This window comes from Haliaeetus albicilla, chromosome Z (genome assembly GCF_947461875.1).
Source record: "Haliaeetus albicilla chromosome Z, bHalAlb1.1, whole genome shotgun sequence".
Lineage (NCBI taxonomy): Eukaryota > Metazoa > Chordata > Aves > Accipitriformes > Accipitridae > Haliaeetus > Haliaeetus albicilla.
Genome location: NC_091516.1, coordinates 23,777,353 through 23,802,550, shown reverse-complemented (window position 1 = coordinate 23,802,550; position 25,198 = coordinate 23,777,353). Strand labels below are relative to the sequence as shown.

Below are 25,198 nucleotides of genomic sequence, written 5' to 3'. Positions count from 1 at the left end.
TATACATATATACATAGGCTGATAAATCAGACATTTCCTTCTAAATGCTGAGAACTTTTGTCTAGGCAATAAAGATAAGGAAAAAACAGCACTCTCGCAGGCAGTGTGCTTACCAACAGTACAATATTTCATTTCTGTAACATTCAGATAATCTACAGAAATCACTGTGATTCAACAGCAAGCCAAGCAATACTTCTATGCAAACAATACTACGGGAAGCTAACTTCGAGTCACTACCTTTCTCCAATATCCGTCTGCTAGTCTTGTCCCTGACGATGCCCAAATTTTATCATTAATGCAACTTTAATTCTGCCTTTCCCTGCTTATGTATTATGGAAGAATGTTTAACAGCATGACTGCATGTTTTCAGTATGACATAGTTTCGTCATGTATGAGAAGGCCCTGAAGTACTACAGGCTGCTTATGAAGATTTGATAACACCAATTGGATTTTGAACTAATACCTACAGACAAGAAAAGTCTGATTAAATATGGAAGAAGAAAAGAAAAAGATCAATCCATCTGATTTCCAGAACCACAGCAAGCTCCCAAATTTGTCTGTTAGCTAGGACACAGGCAATTACAAGATCTGGTGGACACAGGCAAGAAAAGTTCTAGAGACAAGCTTAATAATTAAAGATCATTAATCTCATCATCCCTGACGGATCCCTCTCACTGGAAAACAACAATATATATGTTTCAGTTAGCTGACACTGTGCCGTGTGAAAATGTAACTAGAAGCTTGCTAGAAAAGCGAAAATAATTCTCTTCACAAAAGGTGGCCATGTAAGTTAATCACGCAAAAGCCCCTAAATGACTTCATGTGGCATTTACAGTTCTGACTTCAGTCCTTTGAAAATGTCTTTTAAAAACTGCACCCTGTAGTACAACTAATGGTGCTGTTCTCTTACGTTTTAAATTATTTGTGGTGGTTTTAGCCAACAACTTCAGTGTTTCAAGTTCTCACACTTTGAGCCTGTCATTTCCACTGAGCAACGTTCAGTCCAGTCAGTAAGCATGTACCTTTGTTAGAACTCCCTAACACCAGCTGCAGAATCTAGGCTCTAATCATTTTCAGTGGAACAAAAGGTGGTATTTTAGATTTAGCTATCTTTTTATCCATCCAAAACCTAAAGAAATACCTATACATCATTATTTTAACTATATTTGGCTTTGCAGTATAGAATTACTAATTGCAGTAAAAAGTAAACAAGAGGCCTGAGACATTGATTTAACTGTTTTGCAGTAAGAAGCCTGCTATGTCCCTGCACTCCTAAAAATGAAGAACAGAAAGATTACTCTACAGAGATAGTACCTATGTCAGAAGCGCTATACTCTGTAGGTTACACTTTTTAACACTGATGTAGCATGAATGCCCTTTGCTCCAAATTAATTTTGTACACAATGTAGCCATCAAGTGGAACAAAGAAAAAAATTACTGTGGTATTTGGACATTGCACACAACAGAGGTTTAAAAACTAAAAGTCTCTGATGACCAGATATTTCCTGGTTAGCCAAAGAGACTGTCAAGGTGATCAAAACTGCATTTTTTCAGCAGGTCCTGTAGAAAAAAAGAAAAAAAAAGAAAAAAAAAGGCACATTCAGGAAGCAGAGAAACTAATAAAGCCTAGGCTTGTGTCTCTTACTGCCACCATTCCAGAACGGTAAATTTAGCTTTCCTCCACCATACCCATTCTGATAGCTAGAAATGGCAAGAGGCATCACATGCTGCTGCTGGTCCCCAGTCAGGCTCCTGTGAACTGGCTGGTGAGATACCAGTGGACAGGGTATAGAACAGTTGCTTTGACTCTACAAACAATAAGGAAAGAAGAAATCATGAGGTCTTGTTTTCCTAAAAAAGCAAAGCTAATAAAAAACCTTTATTAAGTAGCTGCTATAGCCGAGTAAGGATGCTACCAAGCTTACAGTAACTCCACATGCTTCAAAGATCCAGAGCACATTTCCTACATGGGAGGACATGCACAACTACTCAGGCACTCAGAGGAAAGAATGACTACCAACGGTTCTTTGAATGATATGGCTATCTCTTTCACTTTATACACATTTCCTCCTTATCACTAGCTGCATATGACCACACCATACAGACAATCAATTTCCAGTTAGCTGTGAAGATAATGACTTATGTTATAATGTCTTACGCTGAAGAATGTACTAGGTCTAATAATTCAGTCTTGCTTTTTTCAGTTACAAGATCTCCTACAAAGTAATCCAGAACAAAAGATGTAAAATTGTAAAGCTTCCACAATAGTTTATACACAGTCAAATATACCTTTCCAAGTCTGTACATAAAGGCCAAAGGGACAGGGTGCTCCTATATTTCAGCAGACAAGAATTTAATACAAAATGCCAAAGTAGTTTCAATTAGCTAGCTTGCAATCAAGTAGCAGTTCAATTGGACATGCTACATACTAACTTATCCTGAATTTCAGCAAAATCCAAATAATATAGATAAAAAGATGAATCTAGCTAATTTGGGAAGACAATGTCAAAGGACATATATGTCAATACAATTCTACAGAAAGTTACAACATTTAGCACTTAATAGCCAAGATTAAAAATAACCCATCTAAAACTGAGAACTATACTAGATTTATAAATATCTGTGTGTATGTTTATATATGTATCTATAAAAATTTGTATCTATATCTATCTGTAAAATGATATGCCTATTTTCATTGAAGATATTCCAGTTCTATGCAGCTGCTAGATGCTGAATCTCAAAGCACCAGGGTCACACAGCTGAATAAAAGACATTTCAATTCTTTTATGTTACTAGATCTTTCTCTTGCAAGTTTTCAGCAGTTTCATGCAGCTTAAATAAAAATATTGTATTTATACAAGCATGGGTCACTCTCTTCCTCAGCTAAGTGTTAACTACTGTTTGAATTCTACTATGTTTTTCGGTCTGCTTAAGGGGGAGAAAAAGTGAACAAATAGCATATTTTTCTTAAGATAGAACATGAACATCAATACAATACTTGCTTCTGTAGCCTCCAATAACATGGTACTTAACAGGAAATCACTGCAGCATAACACAGGTATTGCATACTTCATAGGGAAAATGACCCAGATTGAGAACACCAAAATGGGACATCCTAGCAAAGGTGTGGAATTGTTTTCATTTGGCCATTAGCATTAATAAACACTTCAAAGAATACTTAGGGAATTTATTTCAACTACCGCTTTGTGCTCCTGTTTGTAACTCTTCAATTTTGGCATGAGTTTAGTTGGTAGCTGCCATAGGATTTCTTAAGACAATGAGTTGCAACTGTTTTCTTAGCTACTGGTTCATATCTCAAAGTGAACTTAAATTTTGGACCTTTTTGTTTTAATAATAAAGAATTTAAAAGATGAGATTTTATAACTCAAATTAAAAATGCAGCTTTCAATCCACATCATATACATGGTAGAATATAATCTGATATTTTTTGTGAAGAAGTAAATAGTAGGGGAGGAGGCTTAATAAAGAAGTCAGGTAAAACTATTACCAAAAATGGTTTCTATAAAGTCAGAGAATAATTATTCTCTAATGCACTTAGTACAAATATAAATTATATTAATAGCAAAAAACCCCTCTTCCTTCCAGGGGAATGTTGGGAAAATCAAGAGAAATAGATGCATAAAGCATTAAGCACAGACTGAGTAATCACAGATTACTGATTATTAAATTTTATTATATTTTACTAATCTAGTATGGGATTGTAGCAATATAGAGATACTGTCTTTTATATGCACAAATGGCTCAAATTTATACATCATTAATTGTAGATATGGCCCACGGCTCTGAAACATATTTCATTATTAATTGCAAAGTAATACAACATGCACATACTATTCTTCACTAATCAAAAAGTTAAAAAATAATAGTAACAATGCCACACATTCTGCATCAGCATTCTCAGAAAAATAACTCTGACATTAGGCATTCTGAACTTCAGGAAAACAGAAAACTTTGTATTTTAAAAAAGACATGCTTAAAATTACATCCTAAACCCTGTATTTGTTTGTGTATTAGTGTCCAGGTTGAAAGGTGCACAGTGTTTAATAGCTTACATGAAAGTCCAAGCAATCCCTACCTGTGATGAGAAGAAAACTACAAAAGAAAGGACCTGACAGAAAGTAGTGGCTGACACAAGGACTTTCCACCAACTTCAACAGGATTTGGAATTGGGCACCACCAGAATAAGTGACTTCCCAAGCAGCTCCAGTTTTTTCTGGACTTAAAAACAGATTTCTTAACTTTCAAGCAGATTATTTACAGTGTGCCAATACTGGTAATGACTGCATTTTGGAGCCTGGGACATGCATCAATAGACTTTCCTTGGTTTTACCCTATACTTTATTTATTATCCATCTATTTTCAGAGCAATGTACATGCTCTGAAATGTACATGCAAGTTAAAGACATTTTGCATAGGAAAATCTTCCTTACAGGTAAAACAACCAACCAAGAACAAATAATCGTGTTTTCCTAACATTAATTCTCTCACCTAATCAGAGACAGAAGTTAAAACAGACTTAAACCAAAATAAAATCCATACACTGACACTCTTCCTTAAGCAATGCTGAGTTGGATTTGGCCTACACGTGTTCTATATCAACTTAAGCTAACAATCAGTAGGATCTATCAAATTAAGTGCATCCACAAAAACTACGGGCTAACCTGATTTACTTACACTGCTTGTAAAATCACACATAATTAATTGGTACAACTCTGTAGATCACGTCCTTTACCCACACAGCTTAGGAAAGAATACATGCAATATAAAGCAGACCTATCCACAGGTCTAAAAAGTACACCAAATTTAGTATTGACTTTCTTAAGAAAATGGGCTCAGATCTTGAAATGCCGACTTGCTTCAACCAGTTAAAGACAGTCATTATTTAAAGACAGACGTTGAAGGCAGATATAAAAACCACAGGATTTATGTATTCATTCCTTCCTTACTTCAACTACCAATAAGCTACATTGCCCATAAGGAGTAAAAAGCACCTAAACCCAGACAAGGAGTTCACCTTAATGATCACAATGGTGCACTGGCTTCTTACCAAGTACTATGCAGAATTTAAGAACTCATTCTGACTTAAAAAATCTGTATTTCTAAGAGCTCAACTGTTTGCTCATGCCACTTGACCACAATCTAGTCAAGGCCATTGATCTGCAATGTATTAGGCATAAGAGTGCTCCCATAAATGTGACTGGCACAGGAGCTTTAGAAAAACAGTCCAACTGTACCAACCTTCAGGGTGTGCACAATACATAAGCAATCTCTCTTTCATGGCTTTGTGTGAAAAGGAGAGGCTTATGTTACTGTTCCTGAGTTAGTGTTGCCTATGGTGCATGTGTTGATTAGTGATGGAAGGAGAATTATAACTGCAATTACGTGTATGCAAGAAAGTGCTCTTCCCTACATAAAAATAAAAATAAACAAAAGAAGTACATGTGATAATTTGTTGTGATAGTTTCAAAACAGCAAACAAAGGTGTGACAATGAAGTGACAAGAACAGGCACACAATTGTAACTGGCGGATATAGGAATACCCCATGCAACACAGCTACTGGCAGTATTGTATGTAATACGCTAAAGCAGCTTATGGACAACCCAAGGACTTATATACTACAAAGCAATTTGCTGTTGAAATTCTGTGATAGCAGCCTTCATGGTATCTCCACAAAATCGGTTTACACTGTGATCCATTGGGAAAACACATTTTCTTTAATGCTGACAAAAACAAAGTCTGAATAAAAGTTTCTATGATGTCTTGATTCTTCAATAAAAAAAAAATCAACTTACAGAAAGTGTTAAATAGCAGCAAAGGGCTAATTATATCATACTAACTTCCTTTCGTCTAGTATAAAAGGACATTTTCTTACTTTGCCTGGCTGAGTATAATAGCCTATGAATTATGAGATCAAAGTTTTCTAAAGTAAGAGTTTCCTTCACCAAGTTTTACACTTACTACAGCTAAAAGAGCTGTGTGAAGGGATCAGCACTAAACCCAAAGGACAGGCTATGCACAGCAAGAAAGAGAGCAACTCCCTCGTGCTTTTTGCAGGTCACTACCAAGGACCATGTTAGCAGATCCACACCAGACCCTTAACAGGCAGCTCTGCTGCTACCAGTAATTAGCTTGGACAGCTCTGGCTCCAGGAGTAGCAGCAAGGCTACACCATAATGAGCTCAGCTGGGATTAGCAGGACAGGGCAGGGAACCAAGAGAGCTGAGGCATTCTGCATTGCGTATGTATCACAGAGATCAAACAAGGATGGCTGGCTAGGTTATCCCCTCACCACCTCATTCCAAAAATGAAGCACGGCAGTGTGTAAAATACAGGCTAATGAAGAGCGACACCTCCAACAGATGAGAGCCACATTAATTAACACAATCCCTAGATCATGGAATACAGTTTCTGTTAGTGCTAGCAAACTTGTAACTTGTCACTGATTTAAGAGGAGGGGATAAAAAAAAAGAAAAAAAAAAAAAGAGCTGATGTTTTCCTTTTCTGCTTTTGGCAGAAGAAGGTTTTATCTTGGAATTTTGCAAGGAATTCCTCTTATGTGGCCTGCAAAGCACTACCTTCAGAAAAAAAGAGCAGAATGTTTCTTTATGTAAACACCATTTAAGAAACGAACTCACTTTTCAATCAACAGCTTTTTGTGTTCCCTTTTGAAAAAAGCCAGTTCATTCCACACAGCATCAGAATCCTCTTGACAAAGCTGATGGGTATCTGCATGCCGGTATCTGCTTTTACTGCTTTCAATCCTGTTTATGAGTAAAAAGAGCTTGTTTTCAAATTTCTACATGTTTTAGGACCACATGAATAAAAGTATCCTTGCTTTCAGAAAATACAAATTTTAAACTGCGGCATCTACTGAATACAAATCTTGTATGACATATGCATTCTGTGAGGCATGAAACCTTAAATGCTGTGTAATAGAAAAGTTCAATTACCTAGTTGCAGACAGGCATCGTGCTAGTATGGCAACAAGGCTCTCAACTGACATGTGGCAGAGCAGTGTCACCCACATTCATTCTGTCAACATTCCTTACAATACTGGTATGAGAAAGCAGAGGGTGAAACAGTCACACAATCCCTTGCAAAAAAATGGGAGACCCACCAGGTCCCCTAATGCCCCTGCAAACCAATCTGCAAGTTACACTAATGTCCACTCTAAATCACACTGTTGAGCTACAGTCTAATAAGAGAATAAGCTCGCTATGGATAAGATGATGCATCAGGAAAAAGCATATTGAATTTAGAAGCACAGAAAAAGAAAACAAAAATATTTCACAATTTTTCTGTCATTACAGTATTTTTATATACTCTAATAATGCAAAGATAAAAACTGTATTAAAAGATCCTTTATAAAATGAATTTAAAACTCTCTGCAATCTAAATTCCTACTGGACATAGAAATAAACTCTCTGAGAATGTGGTAACCTCTTAAGGCTCCTATCATCTTTGCAGTCACGTACGTCAGTGGAAGTTGTATGTACACTGACAGGTGGATTAGGTGCCATCAGCTGCCATCTCAATAACAGATTCTAATCTATGAAGAATCAGAAAGAATGGAGTCCTCCATCACTTACAGAGGATCAGAAGTGCCACATAAGTACCTGATAGTGAGCTCTTAATGCACTATTTACATTACACCAGAGATACAAAGCTTTTTGAGATACCAAAGTAACAGTGTAAGGCATAACCATTTACAGACTGTTTTTATTTGTGTCTTGGCTGTCCTTTGTTTAAGCATATTAAAAAAGAAAAACAAACCTCTTTTAGTATGGTGGGTTCATACAGTTCTGTTCTGATGACAAAAATTATCAAAACCCTGTAATTTTCAGCTCATCTTAATTATAGATGAAAAAATCAGATGAACTAATAAAGATTTAGTATTACACCTTCCCCACTATCTACTTTTGCTAAATACATTCCTGTCAGGACAGAAGCTGGTCACATTTATTTTAAACAGTAACAGAATTTGCTTTTGTCTCTCTTTCCCTTTCCTTTTCTTCCTTTTTTTGAACTATTGGAACCGGAACACTCAGTGCTTCACTGTGTATCAAGTTTGATTTCACTGTCTTTATCTAGGATGAATTTTTGTATCTTTTGAGCCTTGTCCTCTTGGTGGACCTTGAATGCCTACTTAGCTTTAGACACAGAATTAAATAATTTCATTGCATAAAGTAACTATCATTCAGTAGGTTTCAGCAATTTCCAGCTTGCACTGAATTTAAAACAGTGACCTAGAAGATAAAATCATCCATGTTTTTCACAAAGAAACAAAACCTTTTCATTCTTATTTAAACAAATCTATTTGTTATTTATGCTTTGATACTTCAAAAAATCTTCCTGTGCTACCAGTGCCTGTAGCAGATTTGTACCCTACCATTATTTTCATCCACACTTTTTTTTTCTTTTTAAAAGACAAACTATTCTTAAGTAAATACCATAGTATTACAAAGCAATGCAAATCTACTTAGATAGGCCAAAGCATTACTTATATATGAGGGACAGTTTATCATTCACAATAGGACATTTTATGTTACCCTAGACTCTCTGAACAGCTACCAGTTTTGCAGCAATTTCTGTGACTCTCTTTTCAGTTAGAGAGAATTACAAAGTTTGTGTCAAGATTAGTCAATATTACTCTAATTACAAAATGAATTATTTTTAGTAAAACACATATGTTTTTAGTAAACTGTAGGTGCATGCTGAAGTCCTACTAAAGCCGCTAGGATGTAAGGACCTGCTCAAATTACTTTCTTGAAACAGGGCCTGAAAAACTGTACCTCGGCCGTGTCTAATAACTGCAATGATAAGAAATGTCTTCATACCTACAAATGTGTCTGTTTACCAAAAATTCTCTCTGCTAAGGACTTAAAAAAAAGAATCTCTGCATAAAATTTTCACTGTTCTGTATAGAATTTAAGGGAGGATGATATAGAGAATATTTACTATTTAAATTTTGATGTGGTAGACTTTTCTTTCCATTAATAACGATATGTTACTGCAATATTTTTGTAGAATGGTCAGAAATAATTGATTTTGTAGTCATTTAACAGACGAAAACACCCTGCTTTTCATGCACATACTCTTTTTTTCCCTATTAAGAAGGGGATTTTAGGATTAGCTTCAGTTAATGTTTGGATCACTAAATGTTAGAGAAGCTGTTACTTCTATATTTTTAATGAATAGAATTATTTTTTAAAACTATTTGAAACATAAGGAGCAATTGTTCTATTACAGAAAATTAAAAACATACACAGTCAACAAATTAATCGACTGGGGAATTAAACAAGCATAAATAAGCAGCCCTAGCAGATCTTTGTCCAGTACTCAGGCTTACAGTGAGATCCTAAATAAAATAAGTCAAGGTGTCAGCTCAATACATTTTACTCTTGGTTTCAACTGTAATTTCTCTCATATAGGGGTATGCCATATATTCTGCTTTAATAAAGGATAAAGTCTTGATCAACACATAGTAGCTTCTTCCTTCAAATCAAATTCTCTTTTGAATACCTATATAATACTTCTGCTCAGATTTCTTGTGTAAGGGAAATGATTTTAATGAGCTATGTAACTTACCTGCTATCACCCTCTTCCCACTGCTTTAATTGCTCTTTTAGTGCTCTGTAGTTGGTCTGTAACATCTGCAGCCTCTCTTCGCGTTGTTCATGGGCTGCTCTTAGCTCATCAGTTTCTTGAGTCTGTATAGCACCAGAAAAACAAAATTAGAGTTGGGCAATATGCAAGAGATCACATGGATCATATGAAACAAAAGTTCTGTTTAACTATCAAAAGCCTCAGAAATCTAAAGAGAAAGATCAGGAATCATAATCCCCCAGGTCAATTTTTTCTTCTTGCTACTTTGGCAAATTTTGCTCATTTGGCAAAATTTACTTAAATATTTTTTTCATGTTGCTGAGAAGTTTTAAAAAATTTACTATCAAAATGTCAGTTTTCATCTTGTGAATGCACTGGCCTAATACATCAAAAAATACATAGACTGAAAAAGGACTGTTGGCAGTGTCTTTTCCTCCAAAATACTTTTTTCTTTTTTTTTTTTTTCCCATGGAAAATTAATCTATGTATTTTTGAGGGAAACACTGGCCACACTGAAGTCCACATCAAAAAAACCCTAAATTTAAATGGCTTCAAGATTTCCTCATATATTAATTTATTTCTGTAAATATATATAAACCTGCAACACCCAGACTTTGTCCTTTAGTTATGTAACAAACCAGATATAAAAACAAATTTTGCAATAGCTTTTATACAATCAAAACCATATGGAAAAAATGTACTCTCTTTTTACAGAATGAAAATTAAGATATACCCTGATTTAAATTACAGAATAACAAAAGAGATTTTCCTAAGTGACAATACTGTGCTCTGAAAAAAGTGAACATTAAGAAGAGGACATTCCACAGTATAAAGCAAGTCAAATTCTGGCGTACAGCAGTAAAGAATTCAGCAGACATTATCCTGTAGTAAAATTTACACTCAGTGCTTCATTTCTAGTTCAATGGGAGCTCTGCTTATAGAGCAACTACAGAACATGTTCTTTAATCTCTAGGTAAATCACAATAATTTATTTGCATGTATTTACTTCTTATATGCAAGGAGGGCTTTTCAGCATTAGTCAATAAATAAGATCCATCAATAGTCAGAGCTGCAAGCAACAAAAATTAAATCCCACTACAAAAACATGGCAAAGGTTTCTACAGTAGTGCTAACTACAAAGTACCTAGACTAAGCTTGGCCTCTAAAATATAGCCCAGCTTTCATGAAGCATAAACAAAGCTGAAAAATACCAGCTAAAATTTCAGATGCTACTATATATAAAATTCCAGAAGTTCCTGGAAGTGACTCAAGTAAAACAAAAAGCAGATTTAGGTACAGAAGCAGGTACCAAAGTGACCTTACCATTAAATATTTTCCCAAAGTGGTGGTAGATTTTTTGTTCTGAAACAACCTCTAAAGCAGAAACATTTATAAATTTAAATTGCTTAAAAAGTACTTTTGACTGGTTTTAAGTGGCTCGTATAAATACTACAATGATATTAAAAACAATTGCACAAATAGCAGGATAAATTTATGACGAAGGACACAGAGACTATTACCAAGGTTTGCTTGACATTACAACAGGAAATTTTTACAAGAATCCAATTACAGATGCTGTGTTTTCAAGAGAAGTTCATGAAATCATTGTTCTGAAATTGTTTGATATTGCTAGTGAAATCTGATCAAGCCTGGCAAGGTACTGGAAAATAATGTCTTCCACATAAAACTTCAGAAGTTTATTAGTGTCAGTGCCCCCTCAGAGATGCAACCAAGTGTAGAATTTGGCCTTTTCTATTTAGGAATCTAGGTTTTTCATTATTGCTTACCTGTTCCATTATCCATTCCATTACAGTTATTCCCTTCCCCTATCAGTTGCTCGTTCCTTCCAGAAATAGAAATTAACAATTAACCGTCCTAATCATTCTCTTTTATTGAATTCTTAAGCACTTCAGAATTTTAAATTTACACTGTAATTTCCACAATGTTAGCTCTATCTCTCTCTGATTGAATTACATTGTATTTTTTAATAATTAAACTGTCTTGTATACAGTTTTCTATATATTGACGGAAATGGGACAAAACAGCCATCTCTAGCAGTGCTGGATCTCCAGGTTATTCTCCAGCTCTCCACTGTCATTCTATAGCACTTCCCATGACATAATAAAAGACAAAAAGACAAAGTCCAATCTGCAAGAAGAAGAACCCAACTGCCTGTGAAAAAAAGTCATTTTGTTAGTTGCAGACAGCTCAGACAAGCCAGAAGATTCTAATCACTACTTCAAAATTTTGTTGAAATTGACCTGTAATAACTTCTGTTACAGTAAAAACTGAACTAAAAGGGAATTTAAAAACCATACGGATTCAATTCTTTGACTACTCTTCTTAGGCTACGGCAAAGATCACAGTTCTAGAAACATATTATGGGAGAAGAGAACATATTCTTGGTTCACAACAATATCTAACTCTCAGCACCCAAACTCCTACCCACTTCTTAAAGACCAACAGTAGACTGATGTACTCATGCTTTGGACCATTCTAAGTAACAGCTTGACAATTTGTTATTCAGAATCCATGAAATACTCTTATTTACTCTGACACTCTCTTCCCTAAACAAGGGTGCAATCAGGTATTACTGTAAAGTAATAAGTAAATCTATTGCTTTTTAGTATGTCCTGGAGTGCAGAAATGAAGCCAATTCTGTACCAAAACTAAGGACATGCTGAACTTACATGATTACCATATTTGTATTAGCAATAAAGACAGTAAGAGCCAATTCCTTGGCCAGAAATGAGTCAGCTGAGGAGAACTGGAAAAATCCTATGAATGGGACCTTGCCCTTTTCTGTTCCTTTGTAATACTGACGGCCATAAAATATTTCTGTTTCTGAAAACCCTGTAAATAAAGCTGTTCATCTTTTTTTTTTTATTGTTACAAATTTTTCAGAAGGACTGATGGATAAAGTCACAATTTCATCTTCAGGATATGCATCATCAGTATGTTTATTGATAGAGCAAGCTTTTTTTTCTGAGCAAGTATATTTCAAGTAATCATACAGTCAACACTTTGCTTGAGCAGGTAATAATGCAAGCGCCAGTTTCGCAAATGTTAATCTCATGCGTTATTCTTTGTTGGAAGTAATGCCTGAGAGAAGGTTAATATCAAGAAATCATACAATACCAATGGAATTATTCTGATGTTAATGTTACGACAGCCGAGTGCACTGTCATGCTGGCAACAGCCTCATTGAATTCTGAACATAGTGCCACAACAGTGTTTAATACCTGGGCCTCTACAGCTTCTTTTCAATCAGTTAAAACATTCTGCAAAAGAAGCCAAGTAGGTTTCCAAGAGAAAATGCAAGGGGTTCATATATTCAGTTTCAAAGGGAGATAGAAGACTTAGCCCTTAAAGGCCTCATGGATTAACAGCTGTGATAAATTGAGATGCCATACTTGCAACATAACAAAGCTGCACAGATTCCTAAATTATGCTTTAAGATGAAAGGGAAGAAATGACAAAGGCAGTATGGCAAACGGTAAAAATTATGTTACGAGGTCATCAGACTTGTATCTGCTTAGAAAATCTAAGTGCTTCTCTTCACTCATCTTTCCAGAACAAAACACTAAGAAATGTGGAACTCTATTATTTAAGACAGCAACCATACACACTGATGTGTGAGCTTTGCTGCCAAGGGCGGAACAGCTGTAGTCCAAAGTGCCAGAATAATCTGTAGCATGAGTGAGCATCTGGCAGGCCAACTAAGAGGAGGCCTACCAAAGGCCAGTTCTCAGGTAGAGCTGGTAGGATGAGCTGCCTCAGATTCTCAACAGAGAGAAAAACAAAACAAACTCAATCTTCTGACTCCCAGGAACAAGGAGCAAGACGGCCTGTACGACTGAATTTGAAGTGTAAATCATCTTTCCTGGTCATATACTCTATGTGTGTTAAAACACTACAGTAAACTCTCTCAAGTACACAGGGAGAGGGGAGACTGGATGAATTGTAAATGTTTAAGAAAACAGGGTTTGGGTTTTGCATTCTGAGTTGCAATTTGAAACAAATAGGTCATTCAAAAGGTACTATTTCTGAAGTAAAAAAACTAGATGAACAAAAATTTATAAAACGGAGACAAAATGGGAAATTGTAGTACATGCTCAATTAAGCTTTTCTACCAAGGGTTGGGAAGGGGAGGGGCGGGTGGTGTTTGTTGGAGTTTTTTTACAGCATTTGTTAGAACAACAACTTCTGAGCCATAACTTCCAAGAGTACAAGGGGTAAATCTGTTCCAACTGACTTCAGCATTTTAAAAACCTGGCTTCACTGTACAAAAAAAAAATTAAAAAAATTCTTTATACTTTCTGCTTCATTTTATTTCTTTATGCATACATTAATTTCTCAGAATATATATTCTCAGATAAATGTTGAAAATGTATTTAACAAGTACGTATTCTTGACGACAGCTCAAATTAGGCTTCCACAGGACTGCAGGACTACCAACACAAGATTTCTAGCAGTAAAGGAAAAAGGCAAACTAATGGAGAGTGCTCTCTTATGCTAACACGCTTACAGTCCATAACGATATGTGCATTTTGCATTTTTAAAATGTCTGTTTATTTTGGTATATCTTTATCTATGCAAGCTTATAGCCAGAGAGTTGGTTTTGGTTTGTTGTTTTTTTTTTTAATGTTCACCTTTAGTTGTAGTGTCTTCTCCAAGTTTTCAATCTTTCTTTCAGCTATTTTAAGCTTCCGTAGCTCCTCTGACTCTCTAAAAGAGCTCTTTGGGGACAGAGACCTTGAACGTTTCACAGGTGGTTCCTGGAGAATAAAACAAGGACATGGTTGAACTAGTTGGAACACCGGATTATGAAAGACATGCAGAATTAAAGAAGAAGTAATTTTGAATACTAATAATGAATTATAAAAAAAAAAAAATCTGCATGGAATACCAGAGAAATAACAAGCAGAATTACCACAGCGCTACCACTAAAGGTTTCTCTGTGACTCGTTAATGAGAATATTCATTTACATTTACATTGTTTCTTTCAGAATAATGATGTCCCATTAGGGAAGACTAAAGGGTTATAGACTCAGAAATGCAAGAAACCTCATTACAAAGGAGGGGATAGAGGCTGGTCTAATTGCTCTATAAGGGTCCAAGGTTACACTTGATAGGACAACCAGAAACAAGAGGGAAAGGATTTTTTCCCTTTGAAATAGTTTAACACACTGTGAAGTTGAAGGAACAATATGCTTGAGGAATATAAATACAACAGACAGTAGATCTTATACCATAATGACCATATGGTCATTAACTATAATGTGACTAACTAGAGACAAGAATATGTGTTTATATTATGTACAGCTTCATATAGCAATCTGGAGAAAGAATATGCAAAAGTAACACTTAAACTGGGCAGCTTTCTTGTTCATTCTATGTCATATGTCCTTATGGCAAAGAAAGAAAGACCTCATCAAATTAGACTTTCTGATTTTCTGAATAACTTTGGTTAAGGACAGAGAAATACTAACACACACTTAATATCAATAAGGTAAAATGCTATTATGTAAATACATAAAGTCAAACAAAAACTTAAAATTATTTGTGATTATTGTCATTGCATGCTGCCATTTCCACTGTAAAATAACTGATTTACAACAAAAGAAATTTAGGATAAAGTCTTCTTGAATACTATATATTTCAACACTTTTACACTGTATGTCACACTTTACTTCTAAATTGTATGAGTTTCCAAAAAGGAGAGAAAAAATAATAATAATCATGAAATATCAGAAAATAACAATATCACACATTTAAGAATTTAAATATTGCCAAGGTTTTTTCTGTAATTTCATGTACGGTTTCTTTTGATTCTGAAATGTGCCTGAATGAGATGGAAAAAAACCCCAAACCGAAACAAAAAGAAAACCCAAACCCTAACATCTGGAACGAATTTTAGTACATTTAAAATATGAATGTCAAATGGACGTATTTTGTATATTCCTGCCAGTTCCCTTATATAACAGATAAAACTAGAAGAAAGTTTTAATGAACATTTAAAACAATATTTCCAAATTTATGTGTTTATATTGTCAGTATAGCATTGTACTGACTAAGAGTAGATCTCTTTGAAATAGTAAAATTACTGGTTTATGTTTTTTTCTAATAATTCTGGTAGAGAGATCCAAAAGTTTACTTCAGTTAATAGATGCTGATATTAATCAGTAAAGATGTTAACACTGCACAAAACGAAATTGATCCCTTTCAGGTGTCTGAAGCAGAACATTTGAAGACCAACATATCAAAAAATATACTCATCTTCAAAACCCCAGATTTCTTGAATAAAACCAAGATTCAGATAAAATTCCTATATTCCACATTTCCTAATTATTGCATACCCATACTGATTTTTCATAAAAATCAAGAATGCAATATTTTTCAAGAAATGTTTCCTAGTTAAACTTTATGTTTGTATACAGAAGACTTGGAAAATACATAATTTCTCTAAAATCAGGAATAAAAGCTCAAAGTACTGCATTTGTTGCCAAAGAGAAGGACAACAAAGGAAAAGAAGTGGACCAACCAGCACCAGACTGCTAAGACTAATTAGGTAGAGAGAGTCTACGGAGGAATGGAGAAAAGAGAAGAAAAAGCAGAACAACGTAAAATTTCAGTCTTGCTGCTTTAATCAAAGGTGATCAGATACAATTAATACACAACAGTTTTTCTTTTTATATACATAGATATATACACGCGCACACACACACACACACACACAGACTTTATATATAGCTACCTGGGATTGCGCTGTGAATCTTTTTTACAGGGCCAAGGCATGGAAAAAAATGAGAAAGAGAATTCTAACTATTCGTGGACATGGAAATAATTCCCTGTGAGAACATGTGGGATTGGTGATGGGTATTAAGAAACATTCTATTGTTTGAATACATTTTTACCTGTTTAGTGAGCAGACTAGAGGTCTGTGGATAGAAGAAGCTGGATCTGGGTTTTACAGCTACACTTAAGTAGTTTGAAGGCAATCTTTGCTAAGAAGGCAGTTTGATTTTCCTACCAAGACAGAAGAGACTGTGTAGTAAAATACACTGTAATTTGATTGCCTGGGGCCACTGCAAAACTCAATTTGGAAGATGGCATCTGTAATACCCTTCTCACAACTGCAAACTTTGCTGCTGCTGCCAGGTTTAAGCATCTAATTTTTAATTCAGTCCTCATATTCTACAGTAAATTTAGACATACCTGTATTAAATTCATATACAAATTGTAATGTTTTAAACATCTCCTAAATGTTTAGGCGTAAAGAAAAAGTCCGGTTTTATGAGCAAAGAATGCTAATCCAGGTCATTAAAGGGTAAGAAAAGATTTTTCATCAAATGATCCTAAAACATGTTTATCAAAGACTAAGCCAAATAGCAGAAAACCAGAAATAAACAGGCTTTGTAATATTAATAGATATGAAACTTTGTGACAGAAGATTTTATGCGAAAAATAGCTGGTAAGTGGATGCGACACACATTAACTGTTAATGGAGGTACAGTAAGCAGAAAAAGAAAAGATGCCTCTTTCTAAACAGCCTTCTGATACCCGTCTGCACAGTGAAAGACACCATGGGACAAAACTGGAAATAGTCATGTTCTTGAATTCAACAGGTTTTGTGTTGGACAAAACTGGAAATAGTCATGTTCTTGAATTCAACAGGTTTTGTGTTGGATGGAGTCCCAAAAGAAGGAAGAAAAAAAAAAAAAAAGCCACAAGGGAAGCTGGAACTCTTACTGAAATCTTTCAGAGAGCTCTTCCACACACACACCTCAGATCAATGTCTTCCAGGATACAGCACTGAAGACAGTGGGCAGAAATATTGATGTTTTTTTATCAGCTGAAGAAACAGAAACATTGTTGAAGCTGAACCAGAGGCTGACGAGATACAAGTGGGGTTTTTTGGAGAGGAAAAATGGCAAATTCTTGATTCACTATGTTTCAACAGAAACTGCAAGTTAACTCATGCCTTTTAATATCTTGACATTATAGACTTCCAAGAATGCTATGGAATGTATACCAATAAAAGGCAATTATAATTCCCATGCATCATACAATGGGAAAGCTTAGCTATAAAAAAACAAGGTCTGTGTTACTGAACCAGCCAGCAGACATATGGATGGCAGTTTAATTAGGTAACAGAAATCATGCATAGCTCACAAAGTTACAAAGTTTAAGCTCCAAAAAGAGAACTAGGAAGACCGAGCAACTGACTCTTAAGTCTTCATACAAAATGGCACTCGGCTGTACCACCTTTCACAGAGACTAGACTATAAGGGTTACCCTTGCCTCTAAGTACACACTTAACAATATCAGGAAAAATGACACCACACATGCACATTTAACAAAGCTTTTAACCACCATATCATCTGCCTCGCAGAGTAAGTTGTTTCTATTACTCTGTATGACTGTAGGCAAGGGATTTGAATTTTTGCAATTCACAAAAAACACCACTAGCCTATAGATGTATGTATGTCATTGCATTCTGCAGAACCAAACATAGGTAGAAGCATGCAGTCATATGGCCACACACCCCAATTTATCACACTAGTGGCGAGTTTCTGGTTTGTGCCAGGCCCTTCTTTTTAACATCTTTCCAATTATTTCTTCTTTCAAAATCTTTGGCTTTTCAGAGCAGAAAGTAATCAAAGCAATGTCATTCTGATCAGAAGTGATTCCACGCTTATTTGTTCTTTGTATCCTGCACACATAAAGGGGGGATGAAGGGTTAAAACGACAGAGTCTTTGTGAAGCCAAAAGGATCACCATTGTAAAACAAGAACTATATAGCCAACATATTCTTCCTGTCAAATCATGCGCTAATAACTTCTGTCATGAATACTTCTGTCATAGAAGACTGAAAAACAAGGTAATGGGAAGATAATTCATTGCAAGGGAAAATCAGTAAAGACAGCAGTACTACATTTTCTGTTTTATATATATATTTTGTGATCCGAAAGCCAGAATGTTTCTACAATTTTCCTTACTGTCTTGCCTAAATACAAAGGACTTGTAGCCTGTCAATTTAGTTCCCAAAAGTTTTAGAGACCACGTGCACATGTGAAGAAGTGCACATTATCAAACAACCCTGAGTATTGAAAGAGCATGACTAGGATCTACATCTCAAAACACAAAAAGATTCTCTACAATAGGATTTTAAAGTTTATATTTAGTATTACTCAAGGGAGAGTAATTGCTTTATTCCCGACACAGTGATCAGTTCATGGCAAACACAGTACTCTCATTTACATTATTTTGAGGAAACAAGAAGTGACGTTGTTGTGCGTTAACCTTGGCAAAGGGTCAAATACCTACCTGACTGCTCGCTTATTCTCTTTCCTCACCAGGACAGGGCGAGAAAATAGGATGAAAAAGCTCGTGGGTTGAGACAAAGAAATGGAGATTGCTTACCACTCACCATCATGGGAGGATTCAACTTGGGGAATATTAATTTAAGTTACTGCCACTTAAAATAGATTTGGGTAGTAAGAAATAAACAGAATATTAAACCAACACCTTCTTCCCCACCCTACTTCCCAGGCTCAACTTCTCTCCTTCACTCCTGACTCCTCTACCTCCTGCTGAGCAGTGGGGAGTGGGGATTGCAGTCAGTCCATAACAGCTCCTCTTGGCCACTCTTTCTTCCTCACACTTTTCCCCAGCTCCAGCATGGGGCCCTTCCACAGGCTGGAGTTCTTCAGGATAAACCTGCTCCAGAGTGGGTCCTCCATGGGTCACAGTTCCTGTCAGAAGAACCTATTCCAGCATGGACTCCTCTCTGCACACTGCGGTTTCCATGAGTGAATATGTCTGCTCTGGTGTGGGCTCTTCCACAAGCTGTAGTGTGGGCATCCACTCCATGGTGGTCCTCTCCGTGGGCTGCAGGGAAATACCTGCTCTGGCACTTGGAGCACTTTCTCCCTCTTCTCCTTCTCTGACCTTGGTGTTTGCAGGGATATTTCTCACCTTCTATTCTTCACTCTACACTGCCTGTGCAACATTTTGTCCTTTCTTGAACACATTTTCACAGAGGCACCACCGCATGCTCCTAAACAAATGTTCTAAAATATGCCTTTTCCTGAAATTAGCATACAGTGCAGGGTATTGAGCAAGAACAAGCCATACAGTTTTCAATGGAAATGTTATGAGATACCAAATGTGGGAAAACCAGGACATTCCTAAGGAAGCAAAACATGATGGTTGACCCTTGTAGACTATACCACACAGAAGCATGTTATTATTTGCTTCCTTGCTACAGAAATCTCTTCCAAGTTTCCCATATTCTATACAATCATAATAAAAAGAAAAAAAATTAGATGAGGAAGAGGCTGAACACAGTGAAAAACTTTGTAACTTTGGTTAATTTAATAAATCAATTTAAGCCATAAAATTATTTACAGATCTATTTCATTCGCTATAGTTTATAGATGTTACTGTTACCTGGTGCCTAAATTGAACAGCAAGTCATCCTGAAAAAGGCAGTCTAGCACTATACAGAGTAATAAAAAGTTGAAAGTACAAACTTCAGAAGGACATTGTTGTCATTCTTCATAGAAAAAATATTACATCATACTTCAATAATTAAGAATTTGAAAAAAACAATCTTTTTCATTTATAAATTCATTGTAATAAACATTTCTATTTCTCTCATTTTCCTTCCAGGGAAATACGGTTATTCTGATAAACACCACAAAATACTTGATAAATGTTTATTTTAATGAACCTACAAAGAATTTATCCTTCAAATATTTCATTTAATTAAGAATCCCTTATTCATTATTTAATAAGGTAAAACCTTCTACTCCCAACAGCTATCTTAACAAGTCTTTGGCAGATAACACAAGAACCATTCAAACAAGCTTCCAGAATTATAAGCAGCATCAACAGATATTAAAATTATTATCTGGACCCTTGAGCAAAAATGCTTGGCTTTAGCAGCCTGACTTAGACACAAATACACAAGACAATAAAACTATCCTACCTCATGCTTTCTTCCTGTCCTTATATTGCTGCTTTCCAGGGTATCTGTAGCATACAAATTATGCTCTATGTTAAGACTTGCTTTTTTCAATTTTTCCTGTAAAAGCTCGATTTCAGATTTTTGCATTGTAATAAGACACTCTAACTCACTTAAAGATGGCTGTTGGAATACCTAGAAAATGATAGTACAGGTATATTACGTTAGTAACAAAAAATCAGAAGCATAACAAATCATTTACATAAAACTGCCTAGAGAAACACAACATCACCAATATTACAGGGAAGTGTGAGAGCTGTAAATAATTCTGCTTTTGTAAATGACTTGTGAATCCATAATCAAAACCAGACCCCAAAGTGTTAACTAACATTTTCACACCACCACCTATTTTCCAAATCCAAATTTACAGTCTTAACAATGCTTGTTTTATACAGATGTTTGTTCTGCAGCAACTTATTCTACTATGGTATTTCGTATCTAACATGCTGTCAAAATTTCTTGACAAAATATTTTACCTCTTAGACTTGTTTCTGGTGAAATTTCAAGTTGGCAAGTATCACTGGCCTATCAAACATGGGAAAAAAACCCACCTTAACTGTATATTCTGTCAGTAAAGATATTCTTAGTTAAAAACTGCCTCAAAAAAAAAATACCTCTTTAATGTAAATCTACAGCTTGTATCTACTATGTCCATAAACTCAAGACAGCACGAATGTTGTGGTCAAACTGATGACTTATATTAAAAATAGACGGTAATTCTAGATCACAATATTACTTAAGGCAGATATGTAATTTCACAAAGCCATTGAATTCCAGGACCTTTCCGAGCTATCAATCCGTTCACAATACAACACTGCCGCACGCTGCTCACCTTGGCCCTGTTACAAAACCTGTTCAGACCAAACAACTTTTTGTTGGTACCAGCTATCTTTAAGTCACATTCCCAACGTCCAACAGCAGACTCATGTGTCTACATATGACCAAGAGCGGTCAAGTTACCATGGCTTGATAAATTACTCTTTGTCAGTTCAGTTTTCATTAACTGCCTGTGATCATACCACACTGCGTTACAACCACAAGGCAAAACATCATTACCTTAGCATAAGCAACTGCAATTTGCCTGTTGTGGCAGTCTATGGCAATCACAAAGTGAAATGCTTCAGCTCAAACATCCTCTGCAGTGCTTTAAGGCTGGGGACAGACATACATCTTGAACAACTGTGCCAGATGAAGATAATATAATTCCCAGATGGTCAACGCATCCAGACAGCTGGAGGTTAGCACCCCAACACTATTGCCGAAGGAAGGGATGGCACAAACTCCCTCCCTAATCGATTGCATAAATAAAAGGGCAGGTTAGTTTAAAAAGTCAATATAAGTGGCTTGAGCTGACACAGCTGACCTTGTGTTCCACTGATTAGGGCAAAGTCATGAAAGCCCTATTGCCAGCAGTGTTGTGACAGCAATGACAAGCATCTAGGAAACAGTAAAGTCTTCAATCAACAAAGCTTGATCCAGAAGACAACTTTCTCAAGACTAACTAGAAGTTTTATTTTACACATACTTTCCCTACTTAGCAAAGTTCTGACAACCTGACTTCATTGCAACTGTTTGAGCATACTCTTAACACAAATACTCATTCAATAGAGAAGAACGAACCTGGTACAATTATCACTTGTTCCTGCTATTTCACTTACTGATATGCCCCAAGTTAAACAAATCGGGTACACTGGCAAAAATCAGAAAAGGCAGTGTAAAAAAGGTTAAGCAACCCCGAACTTCTCTAAATTCATGCCAATCAAGAAATGGGATGGTCCAAAGTTGATTAAAATCAAGCAAGCAGACACCCTAGTAAGCTTAGTATTTGACAGAAACAGATTAATGGGCCTTACCATTTTATTTCTTTATATGAAGAACAAGAAGATTTTCATAAAAGTGTACTATAAACTCACACTTCCTACAAAAAAATCCCAAGTTAGAAATACCAAACATTTATTTCAGAAAAAGCGTAACTCCTCATACAGCAAACAAGCACAGGAATGTTGTCAGAGAATAAACTTGCCCATGCTTTTGCTGACTGTTCCTTAAATAATTTCTGTTGCTCATTTTGCATAATTTAGGTCACGTGTAGTTACAAACAGATGTCATTTCCACCTATGATCAGCAAAAGGCCAGTTTATAACTAAAAGAAAACTCTACACAGAGGGAAAAAAAGGAAAATAAAAACATGAGAAGTAGACAAGCCACGCATTGAAAAGAACATTTAAAAGAAAACTGGGCTTTTTGTTCATTTCACCAAAATCTTAGCACTATTTTATTATAAAAAGGAAAAAAAAAAAATCCAACAAGACCTAGAAGACAGAAAAGACAGAAATAGTGCCAAAATATAAAGGAAATGTAGTTATACTTAAGTTATATAATTAATTCTTTTTTACTTGAACTTTATTTTTTCTTATTAAGAGAAATACAACTACCAACTTGTTCCATATTATTCATTGCTCAGCTACATGTAAAAGACTTCTATGTGTAACATAAGTTGTACAATTACATTAGTAACTAAAAAGAATCAGCAGCTTCAATCTGTTATAATCATTTTAATTTATATTACTGTTACTTTAAGAAGTCTACAACTGTTAAATGTTGCTCACTTTTAAACCATGAGAATTACATAAATTTAGCTAATGATTAACTTCTTACTGTATCACTACTTTTTAATTTCTTCTTTCAAAAATGAAATGCAGAGCGTTTTGAAATGTAAACCATTTAAGAGTCACGGAATATATCAAATCCTTGCTTCTCTATGTCAATGAAATTCTGCTACTGACTTTAATAGGACTTTTATATGAACAGTGTTCTTTCTTTGTTTGTTGTTTTCTTTTTCCCCTACTCTCTTCTTCTCCCAAAAGAGACCACTAGAAATTACCATGCAATGATACTTACCTCATATTAAAGTACTGTAAGGGCACAGTTTCTAATAAAACTCTTACAACAGTCTTTGTGCATATGCATACACACACATAGTTTTTTTGAAAACTAAACACAACAAAACCAGTCTTTCATCTTAACTTATACCTCCAAAATTCCTAAAACCATTCAGCAGATCACTGTTACTAATACAGACCTTGCTATATAATTTGCATCTACGATATTGTCAAAACCTGCTCAATTTTTAAATCATGCATATGAAGTTTCTTCAGTTTCAGGAATTCTAAGAACGTAGATGTAACCTGAAGAGATCCATTTAAAAATTAAGGTTTTCCTTATCAATGGAATCCCGTTGAAGAAGAGCTGGGTATCATGTTCTGTTAAATCTAACACATCCTTCACTACTTGATAAATATTATTTTACATTTCCTAGCCTAGAAGACTTTGTTTACCTAAATATCAGGAGAATTTGTAAACATGAATTTTTAAGATGTGAAAAGAGATCTTCTAAAGACAGAAAGCTAGATGAAATTTCTCTCTCTAGTCTTTTGTTTCAGATTCATGTCTATTTAACTTTATATTACTACACTTCTATGTTCCAGTTATCCTTGGTTAAGAGCAAAGAAATCACCAAAACCAAATTATTTAGTGAAAAGATTGGGCTATTATGAGAACCTCAATACCTTCTGTATAAAATATGACTCTACGAATGACCCAGAGTTCCAAGATTTATGAATGAAGAAAGAAGTGCAGTTTCGTCAGGTCCTTGGAAAGAAATGTGACCTTTCCTTGGCTTTTCACTTTCTAGCTTTACATGTGAAGTCTTATTTTTAATCTAAGAACTGAGGGAAACACTACAATTAGTAAGGCCAAAATGGCAAATAATTTGGACTATAATGGAGCTCTGATTTAAAAATCCTAACGTTATCAGAAAATAAGCACAGTGTTGTTTCAAGACTGCAGAAAGCATTCAACATCCAAAGAATGTAGTCCAGTTTCACAGCAAGGAACAGAAATCTGCAATCCAGAAAAACAAAAACTAGTTACATGCTAAAAGGCAGCACCAGGTTCTTCCACAGCTTCTGTCTCAGAATTATCATTGTAGATCTTTGATCTTATGAACTGAAATACCAACTCACCTCAAGAAAGAGTTCCATGAAGGTTCACTTCCTAAAGTCTATCCTGAATCCAATGTCTAAAACTAAAATTTCCACGAGATGATCATTTCAGTGTACACATAACGTTGACCCTCTTCACAGCCTATCCATCTACATGTTGAGTGCAGCAAATGAAGGCTTTCTCTCAGGTTTAAGCATCTTAGATTAAATTCTACCTGCATTACAAAGTCTAGCTTAATAGAATAATGGTTTCTTCTTCCACTTAGTAAAATCAGTTTATATCATATGCTATTTTATCACAACAGATACATAGTTTTTTCATGCTGAAACTTAATTTAACGTGCAAAACATATATTCCAAATTAATGTCAGAGACTTATTTGTTTTAAACAACAAATACAATCAAGAAAGTATTTCTACCAAGCAGATCTCTCACTCCTGTTATGCTTCCATGTCTTTTCAAAGTACGATACAGCTGATGTTTTCTGGATGCTCTAATCAAGATGAAGCATAAGCACCATCTTCACCACAAAGC

The 25,198-nt window shown here is 35.4% G+C and overlaps 1 protein-coding gene across 6 annotated transcripts in view; it reads right to left on the bottom strand.

The window, feature by feature from the left end:
* CNTLN (centlein) overlaps positions 1-25,198 on the bottom strand; it is a 199,991-nt gene that overhangs the window by 88,975 nt on the left and 85,818 nt on the right. For 5 of the 6 annotated variants that reach the window (XM_069776754.1, XM_069776753.1, XM_069776759.1 and 2 more), the window contains 4 exons: positions 20,625-20,795; positions 14,281-14,406; positions 9,611-9,732; positions 6,658-6,783 (listed from right to left, as the gene is read on the bottom strand). In XM_069776754.1, coding sequence (XP_069632855.1) covers positions 6,658-6,783; positions 9,611-9,732; positions 14,281-14,406; positions 20,625-20,795 — 545 coding nt within the window. The remainder of the gene's footprint in view (positions 1-6,657; positions 6,784-9,610; positions 9,733-14,280; positions 14,407-20,624; positions 20,796-25,198) is intronic. The other variant, XM_069776756.1, reaches the window with a different exon arrangement.